The following is a 20,913-nucleotide window of genomic DNA, read 5'->3' as shown; positions in this document are numbered from 1 at the left end:
TTTAGTATGGTATATTCAAAGTTTATGCAATTTCTTGCTGATCAAACCATTTTCCCATCAAATAAAATATTTTGATTTGGTTTGTTAACCGAGGAAGAATTAATATGCCTTAATTAATTGGTATAGCATATTTTTAATTGACAATAGTAGATTTAAATATGTTGACTTATTGAATAAGAAACACATTTTATCAATGTTCAAATCTAGCAGGTCGAAATCCAAACACAACGTCAAATTCGAAACAACTGACTCCAAAACAAATTGATTAAGTAACTTAATTAATGCATTGTTGAAAAGCGTCAATGCCTTTAAAGGCATTTATTTATTTATTTCAACGGATAACACCATTTCCAAAATTGGAACTTATTAAGAAAGTAACTACAACTTGAACAAAAACAGGCATTGACTTCTTCGGTTCAACTGCAACTTTATTTAATTCCAAACTTCGTTCATAATCATCTATTTACCATTGTATTTAGTACACATACCGTGCCAGTATTGCAAATGATTTGAGATTTCTTACCAGCTTCTACAGCATCACTTTACTGGTAAAAATATTCCATAACTTACCAGGAGCCCTATTCAGTAACTAAGTCTCCTCGTTTCCGTGATTTCGGAATCGAACTTTCCGTTTCCGTGTCCGATTCCGTTTCCGTCACTCGGAAGCGTTGTTATGCTATCCACTATGCTTCTCGGAATATATTCCGTGCCCTCCCCCCTTCTTGGGCAGAAGAGGCGGAGATTGCCGAAGTTACTGATGACGTATCCTCTCGGAGCCAATGGCTGATTATCGTCCGGCAATTGTTTATCATACCTTTGAAAATGGAACGCGGAGGAGGTAAGTGAAAATATGCTAATTTTTAATAAATATTATTGTTTTAAGTCGCAGGCAACTATACTGGACAATTCTCACAGCATTGATTTTATTCGTAAGTAGCGAAATCGCCTAATTTTACGTTGGTATACCTAGTGTAATTTCACTTTTAAATACTGAAAGGTAAGCGTAAATATCAATGGTAAACATAAACAATATCCAAAGCTTAACTAAATGCCAGTTATTCTCACAGCGACATTGATACAGCGTATTTTCTGGTGATACATTATTTTTTACCATTGTTAATTATTGTAACATTGTTCCTTAAAATGCAACATTACGTTGCTGCGAACTAATAAAACTTTCGCATAGGATACTGCACAAGACTACTTTCACAAATGGTTCTTTCCTTGATAGTTTTAATATTTCGCTGGGTAGTTCCTGGTGATCTAAGCTAATTTAAATGCTGCATATTTGTAATATCATATTTTGTAAGATGGATATTTCCTGGTGATCTAAGCTAATTTAAATTCTGCATATTTGTAATATCATATTTTGTAAGATGGATATTTCCTGGTGATCTAAGCTAATTTAAATTCTGCATATTTGTAATATCATATTTTTTTCAATAACTGAAGTTATCAAAATTCACAATAGATACTGGCGTAAGCCTTAGTGCTGTGCGGGTGACACCCAGGGTGTCACAGGAGCAGAAGGAGGAGCTCCTGAATTTCATGGTGGACCACCCGGGGTTAGCCACTAACAGAATAGTTGGCCCACAAGCTGCTGCCCAGAAGCAGCAGCTGTGGGCACAGCTAACTATTCGCCTGAACGCCTGCTCCAGTGGAGCAACAAAGACGGCGGAGAAGTGGGCTAAGGTAATATTGTGCTTACACTAATCCAATAGCATTGTCTCTAATTTGATTTTTTGACAGTATCAGAGGAATATTTATTGGCAGGTTTGGCAGGATTGGCGGTGCGACACCAAGCAGAAAGCTGCCAGGATTATGGGGCATGCCAGAGGGACAGGAGGAGGGCCATCCCTCAAAGTGACAGCCCTCACTCCTCTTGAGGAGACATTGCTTGGGTTGTTGGGCCAAGTGGCTGTGGAGGGCCATTTAGATGTACCCGACTCCATGCAGGTAGAACTATTTGCTGAATCGTAGAAACCTATAAAATGGAGTTTGAAGGCAATAATTTGTATTTATTGAGCAATCAAATTGAATAGAAACAGAATACGATTGCTAGATAATGCTGACAGAATAATATAGATAGAGATAACAATTTTTAATCAATTTTCATAAATTATTTCATCCAAAACCAAACCATAGGAGTGCCAACACCCTATTTACACATAAGACTACATATTTCAATCTATTATGGTCAACATTAGGGGAATGGATAATATCTTTTCATGCTAATGAGAAGTTGAGTAGTGTACTACCAAAAAAAGAAACTTTAAATGGCATTACTTGTCACATTACAGTGTTGGCTTCAGTGATAAAAAACAATAATAAACTATTAATAAGGAGAATATAAGTAACACTTTTAGTCACAAATGGCATGCAATATAGTATTGAATATGTCTGTGAGATAACTTAAAATCTCAATGAAGAGGAAAATTAACAGAAATCAATGAATAATTAGGTAATACTATCAGTTTATTAGTTCAAAAAGCTTGATACATTATAATAAATATATTTATAAATATCCCTTAAAGACAAGTTTGTTAACCAGTATGAACATATCACCATAATTACTCACAGAGAGCAAAATAGATAATATTGTGGTATTTTGATTAGACATAATTGATGATGGTAATGTGTTATTTTTATGTGGACATAGATATCCATTACCTTTTTATGATCACCTGATCAACATATGACAACATATTCCGACTGTTACATTTGTGTAATCAAATTTTTGTTTCAAACTGTTCATTTTTTGTCAATCATAATCACCCTTGAAATTAACATCATTTACATTGCCCAAGGTCACCCTAGGATGCTTTGAAAAAAAACCACATGCTAAGTAACGTAGAAGTTTTTATCTTCCATTGAGTATCATACATATTAACAGAATCAAACACATGAACCAATATTTAAAAATGCAGTTACATAATAGGGCAGGAATAGCACAAATAATATGCTGTGAAACAAAAAATACTAATTTAGCTCCTAATATGGCTGTTCATCTTCTAAAAAATTAACAGAGTGAATAATAATAAGGCTCTCTGCTAAAAAAATTTAACATTTCTCTTAAAACATGATGGTGTTGAAATAAACCTTACCTTGCAAGGAAGTATTAGAAACAGAAAATCTATATTACAATCTACACTAGTGAATGCACTTTTTTGGTCAAATTAGATACCTGTAACACTTTATGATTAATTCCAATGGCAGTACCATCAAAAATTGTAAAATAGCTGTTGTTGTAGATTTTCAAGTTCCAAAACCTTTTTGGCAGTTGTATATCTGTCTAAAATGTCTAATGAGAAATGACTACACATATACAGCAATTATAGACTAGCTTCTTCAATATATTCCAAAAGACTGTTTGAACTGAAATTGGCCCATAAATTGTTGATTCTACAAATGTCCCATAATAGGATTTGGTCTCAACCTTGCTCGCTATAGGGTTGTAGGAAATCACCCAGAAATGAATGAATAATTTATAATATGACACGATGAAGAGATAACATTATTAAAAGCTTTAATAACCTTTGAGGGAATCTAATCTGACCCAACAGAAGAGATATTTATAGAATTGATAGCCTTCCTCACCTCAGATGGAATAGTTGGGGACCAAAAAAGTAATGACAATGACTGCTTGCTCGAAATAACTTAGACACAGGATTACATTGAGAGATAGAGAAGAAATATTAATTTAGTATGGTATATTCAAAGTTTATGCAATTTCTTGCTGATCAAACCATTTTCCCATCAAATAAAATATTTTGATTTGGTTTGTTTCCTGAGGAAGAATTAATATGCCTTAATTAATTGGTATAGCATATTTTTAATTGACAATAGTAGATTTAAATATGTTGACTTATTGAATAAGAAACTCATTTTATCAATGTTGTTGCAATCACCCAAAGAAGACTGGTTTGAAGTGCCAGTTTGACTACAAAGAAATCAGCATTAGTGATATGAGAATACTTATTCATTTCCTAATTGAGAATGAGGTTGAGGTTTTCACACAAAGTTTTCACTGATGCGATTCAGCAAAAACTTTTGTATTCAAAAGGCTTTGATATTTTTTATAATGGACATCTCTAAGAAGAATGTCTAACAAGTCTTATGGTGGGAACTGGCCCAATAATGAGTATATTTTCATTTTCTCCAATGAAACTTATTGTCATATGAGGTGCATTGCAGAACGTACACTTTCTTATAGCCTGGCATTGGTGAAACCAAAATAATTCCTTATTAATGAGGAATTTGTAATGAGAAACGAATAATTCCGATTGTCTAAATGGAGGTAGGTGGATCTCATATTCAATATTGCTGGCTGTTCTAAATGAATACACTTATTATTGAAGGGCTGAAATTGCGAACTGGTGGATGGCGTGATGGGTGGAGTGGTGGGAAAAGTGTCATTTCCGGGGAAGTTTTTATCCTTCTTATTGGTGCTGTCAAATGCTGAACTGAATCAGTCAACCGGTATTTCAATACCTTTGAATATCCCAATATAGTAATAGGCCTAAGTATTGCGTAGAATCAACATGGAAAAGAATTCAATTCAAACAGTTTACCATAGTATCGAATTTACCATTGTAACCATCAAAGAAATCTGAGGCCTCATGTGTCATAAACTTTTCATTATTTCTCACAGGTTACGAGGCAATTAAGTGACGGCATTCCCGATTCCCACCCACCCATGCAACTTCCTACCCCAACTGAAATTGAAACAGTAACTTTTCCCACCACTCCACCCATCACACCATCCACCAGTTCCCAATTTCAGCCCTTCACTTTTATCCCTCAGCCCGTCCTAGATGAAACAACACCGGCAGCATCTCCTCCACCTCCACAGACCAGCAGCCGTAAGAGGAAAAGGCCAGTTGCCCATCGTAAGTAAACCTGAAAATTAAAAGTTACATTAGAAATGCTGTTGTTGCTATTGTTAACTGGTAATAGTTCAGAATAACACATGAATTTTTACTTTTGGAGAGGGAAAAATTTAAGCTACTCCATAAAATGTAAAATCACTCTTAGATGCATTAATGAAGGAATATTTGCACTAGGATACTACTCTGAATTATGATTAGAATGAATAAGATGCCTAAATAGATCAACCAGCAACATCAACCTTTATGGTTAATTATTGATATCTATTATATATTATATTGTACCCATTATAACATAGGAAAGCTTACTCGAGGAGGGTTGAATAGTGGGAAAGTGAAATACCAGTGAGCATGTAGGTAATGCATATTGCCAATCTTTTGAATCATCTACTTTTACTCCAGCAAGTAATCAAAGACTTTCTTTTAATCAAATAATCTTTCAATTAGAAGGGGCATTTGCTAAACCTAATCTAAACCTGACCTAGATGAATATAATTCATGAGTTCAAACAATTTATGTAGTAGAAAAGAAATAAGTTCATTCATCAATATTTTCTGGTGCAATTTCCATTGCAGATACCCCACCAGACCAGTATGAGGAGAGACTGGTGAAAGCAGCGGAAGAGAGGGCTGCCGCTGCAACATCCATGGCGGAAACATTCAAGGAGACTGCTCAAGTTTTGTGTGAAACTTTGAGGGAGGTGAAGACAGAGTAAGTTAGTGGTAAAAACAAACACATTATTTTGAAACACATACCCATAATTTATCTTCGCAAACGGAGAATAATGGACTCCCTCACATTCCTTGCTTCTCCCAATAATGCCCTAGGATGGGCAATAAAAGGCTCTGGTGGGTTGTTTGGCATTTGCCCATTATCCTCTTCCTCCTCCGGTATGGGCAAACCATGCCCCATACACATATTGTGGAGTATTGCGCATGCATTTATTATCCTTCCCACTTTGGCGGGAGCATACTCAAGTGTGCGGTGAAGGCATCTAAACCTTGACTTCAACACACCAAAGCACCGCTCCACAGCACTCCTAGCCCGCACATGAAGCTTAGTATAATTTTCCTCTGGTGAACCTTCCACAGCATCCAGTATGGGTGTTTGCAACCAAGGCTGGTGTGGATAGCCTGAGTCACCTGAACAAGCATATCATGTAATTAAACTGGAGCTGCCCAATAAGCAAAATTTGATAATATTAACTGCCCCCTTAGGGATGAGGTGTAAAAAATGGAATGTAATTAAATGCAGCAGTATTTTCCACAATATATCATTTCACATAATATTTTCAGGCATTCACACAGCTATCTTCAACAGTATGCTTTGTGAATTATGATGGGCCAAAATTTTGGCCCATCATTCAGCCTTAAGGCGGAATCTCATGTTGAAATATGCAATGCGGTGAACAGTACCATTTTTCCAGGTGTATTTTTCTCCATTTAAACACAAATTTCTATTTTAAATCACTGTTATAACATTATATTTTGCAACTTCAACTGCATTCCAATCTAAATTCTCCTTTCCAAATTCCTTTTTTTTACTTTTCCCGCTTGGTTTGAGTCATAAAACCATTTTTAACTTACTCTTCAGAGCATGCAATAGTTACAACTTACAATTAGCTATCAATCTTATCTTGCTCAGGCATTTTCTTCAATAGTTATTCAATTTATGGGTTTCTATTGGAATGAGATTTAATAATTTGACATGAATCATAACTACCTAGTAACCAGCACCTCTCGCCACTTTCCCACACTGTCCTCATTTCTCTGCACACCTCAGAATTCCTCCAAATAAACGAATCATGTGTGCTGCCAGGATACCTAGCCACACAGTTTAAAATTCTTAGCCTGCTATCACACACCTATAAAATGCAGTATAACACGGAAAAATGAATTGAATGTCCATATAAATACATTATTTTCACCTATTCAACAATACTTACCATTTGAGCATTGAGGGAATGGTATGATTTTCTATTAACATACAAATTTTCCCTCTCTGATGGTGCTCTTATGGCCACGTGTGTGCCATCAACAAATCCCAGCACACCAGGAAATCCTGTTGCTTGGTAATTCCTGTTGTGAAGCAGAAATCTCTGGCATTAACATCAATATATTTTTCATTTCAGATTTATAACGTATTTGAGGAGGCAGACGTAATGGTGTCTAATTTTTTATATGTATTTTAAATAAAATACTTCTACCCCTGGAAGATGCTGTGTTATTTCTTTATATTTATAAAACCTTGAACTTGTGGATTTTGTTGAAAAGAACTGGGTAAGGTGGAATTTTCATCAGCAATTGCTAGGTGCAGAAGATGCCTAAAGAAAAGAGTGTAGCAGTAAAGACTGACACCAAGTCAAAGGTTCCCGTATCAAAAATTAATGAAAATTTATGTTGCTATTAAATCCATCAATAACTACTTAGAATGGAAATGTAAGGGACATTCAAGTTAAGGGCAAATGCATCTTTGTGTTTCAAAGTATTCTTTTATGTATGCTGTGAGAGAAATCGACAATGGCTTACTCCTGTATGGCCTGCCGTCTTTCATTGAGTGTCTGTGGAAAATGAACCCAACGTGTCAGCACTTGAGGAGAGTTCATCGCCTCAGTCACTTCTTCAATTGCACGGCTGACAGCAGCTTGGCTGAGGCCCAGGTGGCAGTCACTCCCAGCAGACTTTTGGTAGCTGCCTTGCCCAAAAAAATGTAGAGCACATAGGACCTAGGAGCATTTAAGAAAATATATCATTTTGTAATAACAAGAGGCTTGCTGTGCTCATTTATGTGTATTCTCACCTTTAATTTGGTAGGTATTGATGTGCTTCTCTCAGCCTGGTGCATATGCGGCTCCAGCTCTTCAACAAGCTCGGTTGTCAGAGCCTTATTAAGCCGGTAAAGCCCTTGATAAGCAGCATCAGGCATGAGGTATGGGTCGCTTAATTCACGGAGCCGGCGCAACCTTGTCCTGTTGACTTGCCTCAACTCCCTTCTTCTCCTCTCTCTGATTAACCTCAAAGCCTGTATTTCGTTCATCTAAAAATGATTTACGTCATTTAATTGCATTATGTTTGTTAATAGAATTGAGATACTTGTGATTTCATTTAACGTTGTGAAGATCTGCAGACGACGTAAGAGAATATCAAAACCCACAAGCTTTTCAAATGTTGTCAAGGAAAGATCAGATGATGAGAGTACTGGAGCCAAATGTGACAAACAGTGACAGTCATACGCCAGGAATTCCCGCAGGAAACGAACTTTCTCAAACAATCAATCATAACTTGTCAAAGATTGCACTTACCTCGCAAGATGTTCCGAGTACGAGGTACTACTAAAACAAAAATCAAGGTCCAAACGGTGCGGGGTCAAAGCGTTAATCTAATCCAAAAATCGAGGTCCAAACGGTGCGAGGTCAAAGCGTTAAGCAAATACTTGCCTAAAAACGTCAGTAAGTAGCGATTCCGAAAAAGAGTAAGTCCAAGAGGTCAGTCAAAATAAGAAAGCAGTAATCCAAAATCTAGCAGGTCGAAATCCAAACACAACGTCAAATTCGTAACAACTGACTCCAAAACAAATTGATTAAGTAAATTTAATGCATTGTTGAAAAGCGTTAATGCCTTTATAAATGCATTTATTTATTTATTTCAACGGATAACACCATTTCCCAAATTGGAACTTATTAAGAAAGTTACTACAACTTGAACAATGATAGGCATTGACTTCTTCGGTTCAACTGCAACTTTATTTGATTCCAAACTTCGTACATAATCATCTATTTACCATTGTATTTAGTACACATACCGTGCCAGTATTGCAAATGATTTGAGATTTCTTACCAGCTTCCACAGCATCACTTTATCGGTAAAAATATTCCATAACTTACCAGCTGGCATATCACTTTCCGTTTCCGAGAAACGGAAAGTCACTTTACGACACCCTCCGTCATTTCGGCCGCTCTCGGACGAGTTCCCGTGACGGAAAGTTCGGATAGACCTTAGTGAATAGCTCATTCCGTAATGATGACGTCTTTCCGAGAACCAACCACGAACTATCCGAGAGATTGTCTTAGTGGATAGGGCCCCAGCTGGCATATCACTTTCCGTTTCCGAGAAACGGAAAGTCACTTTCCGACACCCTCCGTCATTTCGGCCGCTCTCGGACGAGTTCCCGTGACGGAAAGTTCGGATAGACCTTAGTGAATAGCTCATTCCGTAATGATGACGTCTTTCCGAGAACCAACCACGAACTATCCGAGAGATTGTCTTAGTGGATAGGGCCCCAGGTCGGCTGATAGGCGATCGCCGAGGACCCCGAGCTCAGGGGGCCCCCAGAGTTCTCTGGATTGTCGATGATACACGACATAGTTCAAAACCCTCGAAACCCTATGAGAGAGTTGTGTAGAGACCTACAATTTAGAGGACTGTGGGGGCCCCGAGCCGATCTTCGGGGGCCCCTACAACGCTCGCGTATATCATTAAGTGGCCAGTATGCGCTGGAGCGCTGGTCGCGTCTCTTCTCCCTCTCTCATGTCCCAAGCTTAGGCCAAATAAGACGACGAGCTCGTGTGAATCTCCCTCGTGATATGAGACCACGGTGGCAACCGCAAGTGCGACCGTGTAAGTATACCAGTTTATTTCGGGAAGCTACTAATGATCACGGGACATGCCATTTTTTCCATCGTCCACTCTTCCCAATGTCTCAAGTTCCGTAGCGAAATCCGATATCCCCGCAGGTGTTTCTGGGTATTCGATACCCCAATTCATTAACCGATAAAAAATATCATATTACAGTGTTTGGGTAGAGTTACCCATCTCCCTTGTCTGAGTTTTTGACTGAGGGGTATCTATTACCTTGAGACTCAGTGCCACGGACGGGAAGTAGGGAAGAAAAGAAAAATTTGAACATTTACATAAACATCTAACCCAACATTTAGCGTCCAAAAATTTAGCGATTTAAAAATGGCTATGTCCATCAAAGAATTATTTTAATTTTTAAAGGGGAGAAGTTGAGCTTGCACTGAACAAATATTCTCTTTTTTTCCTCACACAGATCGCGAAATCATAAATGGTTCAGTGAATGCTGGAAGAAGTTCATCCTCTTTGTAGTATTTATGTGAAACGCATTTAGAAAAGCGGCGCGCAGAAAAGAAATGAGAAGAAGAAGAACTCTTTAATGTTAATAATAACACAAAAAACTTAAGTGCTCGGCTGAACAGGAACAGTGGTTTGTAAATTAAAACAAACGAGGCTTCAGATATTTATTTGGACAAAATAGTATATTGTCGCCAACTAGTTGTCATGTCACAGCTCAAATAGTAATTTGAATTGTGGAGTCTTAATAAACAAAGAATACTTAATTTGAGACTAACATTTTTCAGCAAATAAATGTTAAAGCACTTTAATCTTCCCGCTTGTAAGACAAACAACGTATTTAATCATGAATTACACAACGCAAAAAACTTTAAAAGAATATGAATATATTTTCCGAAGGCGTCAATTTCTATTCTAATATATGCAGTTAATTATGATTTACATGAATAAAACCTTTTTAAATTTGGAAAATGACAAAATATTTACATAGTAATAATTATAAATTTGCCAACCAAATTCTTACTCCTTATAGGTAGGTATAGGAAGAATTTTCACATTTTCCTAAGCATATCGTGAAACATGAGTAAAAGTGGTGTCCATTTTTAAAAGATCGTGATATTTCTAGCCAGATGCGATAGAAACACGGATCACTGAATTACTAAAGAATGCCATAACTCTTCGTAATAAACCTATTTATATTCAAACACTACATTCAAAGGAATTCATGATATGTGATTTAATCAATGATTAAATGATTAAGTCATATATAATGAATTTAATATAATGACTACAACCTTTACATGCATTTATTTCTTTTATGGACAATAACGCTATTTATTATCACCTGAAGGTGACATTCGGCATCACAAGTGTGAAGAACTTGTTCAGAAAAAGGAGCAGAAAAGACTAGCAGAGCTAATTACACAGAGTAAGATAGTTGGATGTTGGCGCGGATACAATTGCGTTGTTTTATGCGAATGGTTTGTCACAGTTTGGCCGAGTATCGCCATCTGCAGTCAAAGTTCCACGGCGAACTATAAGTTTCAATGGCTTCTTTGAAGTTCCTCCCGCGCCCGCTTTTATCTTGTGGCGCTGTGCAATGAGAAGGCTAGGGTTGACGCAACACACTCTCTGTCGAGAAGTTAATTACGATGCACTAGAATCACTTCATTAAGGCCAACTAAACTCTTGCTCGCCTTGGACGAGGTTCGCAACATATAATGCGGCTTATTGTCCCGCGGACTGTTTTTTCTTGCAGAAAGAACTCGGCTCACACGAGAAATGCTTGAAAAGTTTCTGACATTTGCTGTGGGAGCTCTCAAATGACTCGATTGCTCGTGCGTGACCGTCTTACTGCCGAGTTGAGCGTTATAAGCACGATCATTTTCCAGAGAGAATCGTCACTGAACTCGGTACAGTGAGTTTGGAAGCGTCAGAGTACTGGAAGATGGAAACTTATGCTTTGCAGTATTAAAGCTTGATACGTCCAATTTCAGCGTACAATAGACATGTGGCTACATCCTACCTTTCAGAGAATATGACATTCTTGAAGAAAACCTGCCACCCTATTTGCTCAATAAATATCACCGATATGTTGCTGAATCTTGCAATAAGTCAATCCATTTATAACTTTATTTATGGACATCATCTTTCCGATGCATTCTCAGCCCTCAGAAAAGTCGACAGATAGTTCCGGTGTTTTCCGCCGTGAAATAAGCCCACTGACGGAAAGAGGCGAGTGTGACTGAGAAATCAAATATGAACGCCAACCGTTCGTAAATATCATGCAAGTATCATAAAAGTAAACAAGAAATGGCATGGTATATATTATTTTAACTTTCCATTAATCCAAAAACATGTCAGTCCTCAATATTCATCCTTACTATCAAATTCACTCGTAGAAATCGCATAATATTCAATTCTGGCCTCGCTGCCACCCAATGTAGCCATATTATCTCTACGGTTCATTCTGAAGAAACAAGTTGATATATCATCAAAATATTTCACTGAATTACTAAAGGATGCCATAGGAGCAACGTGACCAAATATGTCTGCAATCGCAAACAGAATGTTTTCTGGTGGGAAATGGGTTAAATGAATTTCGAAGTATACGCCCATAAATTGATAACATCTGGTTCGATTACAATTTTCACGCCATTCATTCGACCCATGAGTCCTTTCATCAGAAAGATCATACAAAGATACCATTACCCTACAAATAAAAACCCATCTTCTAACTTGGGATGGGATGGCTCATATCTTGAAGAAGGGTCTCTGGAAAGTAAATAATTTTCCTATAATGGAGGGAAGCATATTATTATATTACCGTATTGACGGAATCTCATCTATCACTTTATACTTCATCTATGCATACCCTTTAAACCCAATCATTTTACCGAGTCATGGAGTACCTAAAGTTTTTCATGTTCTTCCGATTTATTTTCGTTCGAGTATTTATCAATTTTGTTAATTCTCCATAAATAAATTACGCTCAAGCTACAAAATAAAATGCAATGCATTAATGATCGGTATGATAGTGGAAATAAAACTTTCCCATTGAGCACAAAAGAATTCATAGCTTCCATAATGAAGAGTAGGACTCATTGTTAGATAATTGTTGTAGTAACCTCCACTCTAATATAATAACTATTCATCGAATTTCAAAGACGTGATATACTGGCACAACAGCTACATTATCAGTAGGATTATGGTTTTAAGTATGAGTGAATGGCCTAAATAACCATGATATTGATCCCATTCTGTTCAATGTACATACCTATATACGAAGTCTCACAATTGAAAGTCCTAGGAATTTGAAGGGAAATCGAAAAAAAATCATATGTTTTTAAAAAAGAAGGATACCAAGATTTATGAACAACAACAAATGATATTTTCTGTTAATGTTCATAATTAGAGATAAATCCCAATGGAGTAAGTACATGAATAAAATAAAACGAATAGCTTTATATCTCAAAGATTAAAATAAAATACTTATCACAATTTTACAAAAGCATTAAGTATACAGATTACGCTTCTGACATCCTGGTCTCGGCATGTTTCTGTTTGGATACCACTATTAAGGTTTCAAAAGATGATTGCGGCATAAAAAATACTTTTGGGGAACCGAATAAAAATATTATTTTACCTCGATAAAAATTTGTTTCGCGAGGGTCTTGCTGAAGAATTCGTCGTCCATATCTTTGAGAATCCATAAAAAAAACGCGTGATTAATGGGTCTCAATCGTATTACACAGCTATAAATTATAATCCGTATACAAAACTGCGTGTATTGGCTATTCTGAAATGTCAATTACATAGCATTGACTGCAAAGGGGTAGAATTATCTCCATTCAATAGCCCAGCTCAATTAGCTCGTTTATTGACCTAACAGATGATATCAGACAGTTTTTGTTCACTGAGTGTGTCTCCATGGTAACCGTCAAGTAACAGGGATCTCAATTAGCAATTTACACACTCAATGGTAATTGCTCGAATATGATGTACCCCCCAACCACTTTGGTGTGAGTACGACACAAATAGCAGCTCTTCTTTCTATGCCTAATCAGTTCAATTACCACCTTTGTTATGAATTACTTCCAAGAAATTAACTCGAGAATCACTGGGGAAATCATAATCATAAAAGCAAGGAAAACTGATCGGCTTACTCGGAAACGAATAACAGTGATTCGAACTACAGTGATTTTAGTGTTATTCAGGCTCTAATTACGCTTTTGATCATAGGATCACGAGCACTCTGCAGCCATTTAATTGAAATTGAGTAAAGTTAGAGAGTTATTATAGAGAAGTATATAAGTAAGTGCGAAACTGGAAAAAATTATAAAAAATTGATGAATCGTTTTCTGAAAAACAAATTTTTAGGCAATCATGCATAATTTCGCCGGAAAAACTATTGAAAACAATGTATTAAACAACGAAACTTGAGTTTACTTTTAATATAAAAAATCTGGTTGACCTAGCATTAAATATATTCTGGCTGATAGATTAAGGAGATTCCAAGTTTTTGCGCATAAACTGATATCATATGAATAATTTTGGTGTAATATAAAATGGATAAAATGTCTTGCTTTTTTATTCCTACTTTTTCGCGTAAAGAATGTTTTTACACAAAATATTGGATTTATATCTTCATATAAAAGCACACAAACTGATCTTAAATACAAAAAAATAAAAGTTTCTCCGAACCAAATGACCAAACCTGTAAGAGCAAACACGTTTTATGGCTACACACATAATTCGAAGTCTAGAAATACAATTTTCCACACAATAATTTACATAATTTTCGGCCTCTCTTTCACTGACGGTGAATCACATTCCCGTTAATTATGGAACATTAATGAGAAACGATTAGTTGAAAATCTAGCCTGCTTGGCAATAATTAAATGTTAAGCGAAAGTATTCAGCTGGACACCCCTTGAACAAGAAACCCCATGCATGTAGGGAAGGATAGGTGAAATATAAACTGATTAGGATGAAAAAGCAAACGGTAGAAAGGAAGTTTTGGTGTTAATCGGCCCTTGCTGTACATAAATAGGTGAATACACTCGTTTATGAACTTAAATTTAATTCAGTAAAATGTCATGAATAGAAGTTGTGATGCGTAAAATGGTATATGGGTGTAGTTCCCCTTCAACGGGTTGCCTTAAATTTCATCCTATTCCCTCGTCTCATAGAAAGTATTCTCGAGTTTTTCACCGGCTCTGTATCTCCTGACGTTTCGAAAAACGACTTGTTCTTCTAGAAGAGCCCCTGATCAGCAAGTCGATTTTCGAAACTTAGAAAGACGTAGAGCCAGTCAGGGGCGCAGTTAAGAATTAAGGCTATTTATGGGGGTTTTAGGCGCTAGTAATACTTAGGAGTGTGGATGTATTGCATGCTCGCCAGGGTAAGCAGGAGTTGCTGGGGCCCTCCTCCAGAAAATTTTTAAGAATAATGGTTCACAGTAGAATAATGGAGTGGAAAGAAAGGCAGCATACCTGAGAATGATCGTAGGCTTCCCCGGTGTATAGAATTGTAGAAGGTTACACGGGATTTCCACCGGGTCAGATTCTCCAACTCCTTTTTGGAGATGGAGTTGGAGAACCTGACTCGATGGAAATCCCGTGTAACCTTCCACAAGCTTCTCTGAGGATCGGAACTTGCCATTTAAGGCATTGTAAATGAAGGAAATATCATGAAATTTCCTACGGGAGGATAGTGAGACCAATGATAGGGCAGACATTACTTCAGAGCGAGAAGAACTACGGAGGTGAGGAACACGGTGTCGGACTACTGAAATAATGAAATTAACTGGGCGTTCAAGAATTTTAAGGACTTATCCAATTAAGTAAAATGGATTAAACTTTAAAAAAAGTCTGAGCTCTGGGGAGGGGGGTTTATCCCCCAAAACCCTCCCTCGCTGCGCCACTCGAGCCAGTTACCCGATGGAAAACCCAAGAATCCTTTCTGCTCCACTTGATGCCGACGCCGCGCCGGGAGAATCCAAGACTTAACATGCCTCTTCTCCCCTTTTACGTACTCCGTTCCTTTTCGAACCGCTCCTCCCAGTATTTAGACGCCTCCCCCGTGGCAACATCCCGTTTACCTTAAACCTCACACATGCATGTCGGGAGATCGGTCTCTTGAAATGGGGGGATGGAATGAAACAAAAAAGACATTTCCGTCCTCCTGAAATCAGGATCGGCCATTCTGAGTGCCGTCCGTGTTTTGAGCATTCCAAATCACTTCGGCGCCGACTTGTCTGCGTTTTGTGAAGTGCAAGAAGAAGAAAGAGAGATGTTCGGATAAAAAGAAGACTGCTGTAGATCGCTCTGTATTCCCCCTTTTCCGCTTCCAACCACAAAAGGACCTCTAACCCAATTGACAGTGACACGTAAATAACCCGTAAACTTTTGATACCAGGCAGTGGTGTTGGTAGAAGTACTGAGAAATGGGATCTGGGCTCAATTATGGCTACTTCGTAAAAAAAAGTTATCAATTACAAGTAAAAATTAATGATTTTAAAATGTTATCAGTAATATAACAGTACCAATCACAATTACTTCTTGTAACATCCCACTCAAAGGAACATCTGGAAAGTGTCGAAAAATGGAGTTAATTATGTGAGATAATTGAGTCATAGAAATTTTTAAAGTTACAATCCATTTACGACACGTACAATTATAAGTGCTGCAACAACACGTGGGATATCACATTTTTTACCCATCATAAGTAGGCTATAGTGTTAGAAAGACTGAACCAAAACAAGCATATTACTTATGGTAAATCAGTGAAATCAGTAATGTCCATTACGAACAAGTTACGATTACAGCGAGAGTAACGATCGATCGATTTCACCGTAAGAAGATAATTATAAATAAATTTGCATTTCGTAAAAAGTAATCGTTACATGTAATCCGATTACTTTTACTCGATTTCATACCAACACTGCCACGCAGGCATACAGATATTATGATCTAGTTGCGTTGTGACATTGCGGTAATAGAAAGGCTTCAGTCAAATGGAATAAAATGAAAAATAACAATTAAAATTCAACGCTTAGTAACAATGGCTCCATATCACGATATCGTGGGAAATATTTGGTGAAAAGTGTACAGTGATTGGAAATGAGGAAATTATATAGGTATGCAATAATATTAATTGATGATATTCAGTGTGTGCACTTTATTTTTATGATCGCAAAGGATAAAATCATTGGTTTTGCTCCAACAACTTGAAGATGCTTATCGTAGGTTATGGTGCTGTGTCCTCGGTTATACAGATTCTGCGATGATGATTTCGAAAGCAAAAGGCTGATTGAATTGCTGCTGGAAGCCTTAAAAAGGCTTAGATTTGAAATAAATGAAATAAAATATAAAAATAAAAATGGTTTTTAATTACTCCACAGAATTTTGAAAGGTTTCTCCGAGGGGATTTCATTAATTATTGTGCTAATTTTGATTTAAATTATCCTATTATCTAGAGTTACAATGAGATCATTCCTAAAACAAGTTCATTCGCTATTTCCTGAATCAGCAAACGCTGTTCTATAAAATAATTCATCACAAAAAAACTCTTTATATGAATCACATTGGACATGTCCACATTCAGTTGACTTCTCGTAACATAAAAAAATAAAAGTTTCAACAGAATAAATTTTGTTCAAAATTGGTCAAAGTCATGTTGAGATTCATATGCCTGGCCATTGGTTATTTCGAGTATGATACACCAGAAGAAAATCATTAGCTGATACAGTTCCACTTTCTTGCTCCTGATAAACCTGTAGAAAATTCATTTTAAGCATTGATAAAGGGGAAATAAGTTTTAGCTGTGCAAGTTTAGACCCAGGGTCACCATCGTAAAACGATGGTCTGCCTCGTTCCGCTGCCAAATTCATTTCCTTCAGGATAACGCTATTAAAAATACATACTCGTAATTAGGCTTAGCGCCTTCGGAATTTCAAAATTTACTTTCAGAAATGTATTTTTAAATTGCCAGTATCTTCTAATAAAGCAAGCTATTGAAGCTCATAACTAAGTAGGTATTTTCCTTTTTGTGTCGATAATTCATCTACATCTACATAATACTCCGCAAGCCGCCTAAAAGGCGTGTGACAGGGGGTGTTAGGACACCAGCCGTCTACGCATAAAAAATGAAGTGCTCTAACGAAGTTGGGACCAGCTGTTATTAAAGTCCTTTATGGTACGGGGGAAAAACAAATTCCCATATCTATCCGTTCGGCAAAACATCTCTATTAATTTATCGCTTGTATCGGACCTGGAAATACATATAGTGCGGCTCTAATACTATGTTCTCCATGTCGCTCTTAAAGATATCCATTCTCAATTGTTCAAGTAATCTAAGCCTAGCGCGCACCCCCCCGAATCTCCAGCGGCTCCCAGCCTAGAATGCTTGTGCTTGTTGGGAAATTTGTGGAACTGGCCACTTAGTAACAATGATTATCTAAAAAATATAGCCCCCTGTACGCCCTGCCACGCATGAGATCTTATGAGCACGAATGAAAAGGACCTTTGCTTCGCCACCGACTCATTTCAAATATGCTACAACAACTACGCAGCCTCTATTTGCACGCATCCTGAGCCACGCTGGACGACGTTGCAGTTCTTGTCTAAGGATACGGAGGTATATAATACCTCTACGCACAGACGCAATTCGAGGCTTGTCTCCATGGAGAGGGGATATATATCTCGTGGTAGGGTGAGTGGGATCTTTGGGGGGGGGGATCGTGGGTGGATTGGGGTTGTTTAATGGGAAATGAGAGGGTGGGAGGGTGAGGAGTCGGCGGCGGCGTATTTTTACGACGGTCGCCATGGAAACGAGACGGCGGGCCGAGGACACGCCGTGCGATGTTCACTTGTTCTCTATTTTTACGTTCTCAATCCTCTCCGGTCGTTTGTTACCCCTAAGACGGGCTGCACTGGGAATGGAAGGGGAAGAAGATTGTAATGGTGTTACGGAAGGACCCCATGGGAAGAAAAGAAATCAAAACAGTTGGAAGGAAGAAAATATTTATACAGGAATGCAATCGAATTCAAATAGGAGAAAAGAGTAATACGACTATCCTCTCATTTTATGAATATATTACCTGAAATATGATTAATGAAATACTTAATTTCCACAACAAATATTAATTAATCGGGAAAAAATCGTGATAAAATATCGCATTGGATTTAAAATTGGTAGGGAAAAACGCTGAAAGAAAATATTGAGGTGTAAATACTTTTCTAAGTCCGAAAAAGGCTATTCGGGCTTCCAGCCGGGTGGTCTACCTCCAATCTGCCGCCGCGGCGCGCCGTTCCGGAATACGAGCCGGGTTCCATCCTCAGGGCTAATGGTTTTCTTCTTTTTTTTCTTTTCTAAGTCCTTGCATTCATAACACCAGAGTCAGTTCCTAATTAAAAGTATCAGTCAATAGAAGGTGAAAACCCGGAATTCCATAAAACCAAATTAGTTCCATGGGATAATTATGTAGAGGTCCAAAGGAACCAGAGCTGTAAATGATATGAAAATCATAAAATATGGCAATGCCCTTCCGGGTGATCGCGTGGAATTCCTCAACTGTAGCTGCAAATAGGTAGATTTAGCGCCTTTCTTCATTCAGAGCTATTGCTACACCTAAACCATGCTTCACTAAACACAATAGGAAATCTTTATTTAAACTATATCCTTATAGATGCATAGCTTTGTCCCTTGACCTCATCTTTGGTGCAACAATAACATTTTCTGTTTTTTGGATGATGAAGGGACGCACCATGCCATAAATAAATAGACAGTCACCTATCTATTACTGAAAGTGTTGTAAGTCAAAAATGATTGGAAACTACAGTGGAATAGCTTCTTCATAGAAAATATTATAATAAAATACTAAAACTACAATGAATTGACAAAATTGAACTGGCCTTTAGAGATTGCTTATTAAACCTTCCATAAACCATCCATATTCAAACATTATCAGGAGTTCTCAAATGTAATAACAGGAAAATTCGAAGCTTGATTACCTTCAGCATGCTCTTTTGATCATATTATTATGCAATCTGTAATTAGTAAGCATCGTGCTTAAATGACGGCTAAAAAAATATTGCCCTCTGATCGACCCAAGAAAAAGGGCTCGTGAATATCATCGAAGCGTCAATAGCACTTTGCAAGAGCTTGACTCCCTCAATCAATAAATCAAAGCATTCCATAGGGCCCCGCCATTATAGCACAGACGTCACGCGACTGCAAGACCTCAAACCAGCACTTCAAAGCGGCTCCGATGGTCATTCCGAAATTCGATATTGGCGACCACGCATCAGACGAAACCGCCAAAGCCCACAAACACACTCACTCGCGGCACACACTTGAGTTGGCGGGAGACCACGACACGGTGACCAGGCACCCAAGCACCTTCCCCAAGTGGAGTTTCCATTTCAAGTGCGCGACGACGCGAACACGCAAGAGACAGTACTCTTCGTGCAGTAGGGAACGAGCAATACTCTACCAGGAGCCACCTACACATACCTACAGGGAAACAGTGTTTTTTTGAGTTCATAGGATAAAGAGAATTTTTCGACCATTGACATTACTCTTCTCAATAAAAAAAATTAATCATTCTCCATTTTTTCCGTTACCAAATCAAACGTACAGTAGCATTGAAGTCCGAGTTATGCAAATGCATGGTAGTTAAATGTTTTAGGACTATAGACTTCTTTGATGGCTTTGTGATATATTCACTCCTCCATTTTACCCATAATTCTACATCATTGATCGTGCGCGTCTGATATAATTTCTACACAAATTTCTACCGTCCGCCGTAAACTTTCCTCCTATTTAGCTTTCCGATCCCACAATTCTCCGAGCTAAGGATTTGAATATATCATATTCAATACAATATTTGAAAAGAGAATAAGTCTGTAATAGTTTTATACAGGTTAAAATTAAAATTCACTAACTCTTGGTTAACTATGTGGTATTCCATTATTTCCTGGATATAGACAGTTACTTAGTGGTATAAGTAACTGTCTATATCCAGGAAATATCCAGGAAACAGGTTAAAATTCTCCATTCCGCACGGCTGAAACGGATAGGTGATGGATTCCACCCGTAGTAGTGCTTTTGTGCAGACGCCGGAAAGATTCGACGCAGAAAGTGGGAAACATGTTTAAAATGTACCATTTTATAACTAGCAAGAGAATTTGGAAGGATCGACAATTGATAAATTTCCATTCATGTGTGCTAACTAATTATGGTAGGAAAATTTATTTTGAGCCAAAAAATTGAAAAATGGAGGAGTAATAAAAGTATTAAACCTAAGGTAAATTCCTTCTCATTTTCCAGTGCAATAAAAATCGAGAATTAAGTATATTTGATTAAGATATTTGTGGAGGTAAAAAATGTAGTGTTAATTATAACCATCAAGGAAGTTCAAAGAGTACAAAACG

At 37.5% G+C, this 20,913-nt stretch overlaps 2 protein-coding genes across 3 annotated transcripts; one reads left to right on the top strand and one right to left on the bottom strand.

Moving 5' to 3' along the window:
- Window positions 1-1,262: 1,262 nt before the first annotated feature.
- LOC124158021 lies at window positions 1,263-7,100 on the top strand. 2 transcript variants are annotated; one of them, XM_046533168.1, is made up of 5 exons: window positions 1,263-1,692; window positions 1,783-1,956; window positions 4,652-4,889; window positions 5,462-5,597; window positions 7,018-7,100. In XM_046533168.1, the coding sequence occupies exons 1-5, from the start codon at window positions 1,549-1,551 to the stop codon at window positions 7,046-7,048; spliced, it is 723 nt and encodes a 240-aa protein (XP_046389124.1). In that variant the 5' UTR covers window positions 1,263-1,548; the 3' UTR covers window positions 7,049-7,100. The 2 variants fall into 2 exon arrangements, with proteins under 2 accessions (XP_046389124.1, XP_046389123.1); XM_046533167.1 differs by having other exon boundaries at window positions 1,774-1,956.
- A 310-nt stretch (window positions 7,101-7,410) lies between these two features.
- Window positions 7,411-8,808, bottom strand: LOC124158239. Its single transcript, XM_046533429.1, has 2 exons — window positions 7,686-8,808; window positions 7,411-7,611 (listed from the first exon to the last, which is right to left on the bottom strand). Exons 1-2 carry the CDS (start codon window positions 7,920-7,922, stop codon window positions 7,411-7,413), a joined length of 438 nt encoding a protein of 145 aa, XP_046389385.1. The 5' UTR covers window positions 7,923-8,808.
- Between the last annotated feature and the right edge of the window lie 12,105 nt (window positions 8,809-20,913).

This window comes from Ischnura elegans, chromosome 4 (assembly GCF_921293095.1).
Source record: "Ischnura elegans chromosome 4, ioIscEleg1.1, whole genome shotgun sequence".
NCBI classification, from domain to species: domain Eukaryota; kingdom Metazoa; phylum Arthropoda; class Insecta; order Odonata; family Coenagrionidae; genus Ischnura; species Ischnura elegans.
This window is presented reverse-complemented; position numbering and strand designations above follow the sequence as displayed.

Bases quoted from the DNA above. Each gene is read 5' to 3' on its own strand.
- LOC124158239 (XM_046533429.1), bottom strand. From the start codon at position 7,922: ATGAACGAAATACAGGCTTTGAGGTTAATCAGAGAGAGGAGAAGAAGG. The intron at 7,612-7,685 runs GTGAGAATACAC...AAATGCTCCTAG, and splicing joins CAATACCTACCAAATTAAAG to GTCCTATGTGCTCTACATTT.
- LOC124158021 (XM_046533167.1), top strand. From the start codon at position 1,549: ATGGTGGACCACCCGGGGTTAGCCACTAACAGAATAGTTGGCCCACAA. The intron at 1,693-1,773 runs GTAATATTGTGC...ATTTATTGGCAG, and splicing joins CGGCGGAGAAGTGGGCTAAG to GTTTGGCAGGATTGGCGGTG. The intron at 1,957-4,651 runs GTAGAACTATTT...TATTTCTCACAG, and splicing joins ATGTACCCGACTCCATGCAG to GTTACGAGGCAATTAAGTGA.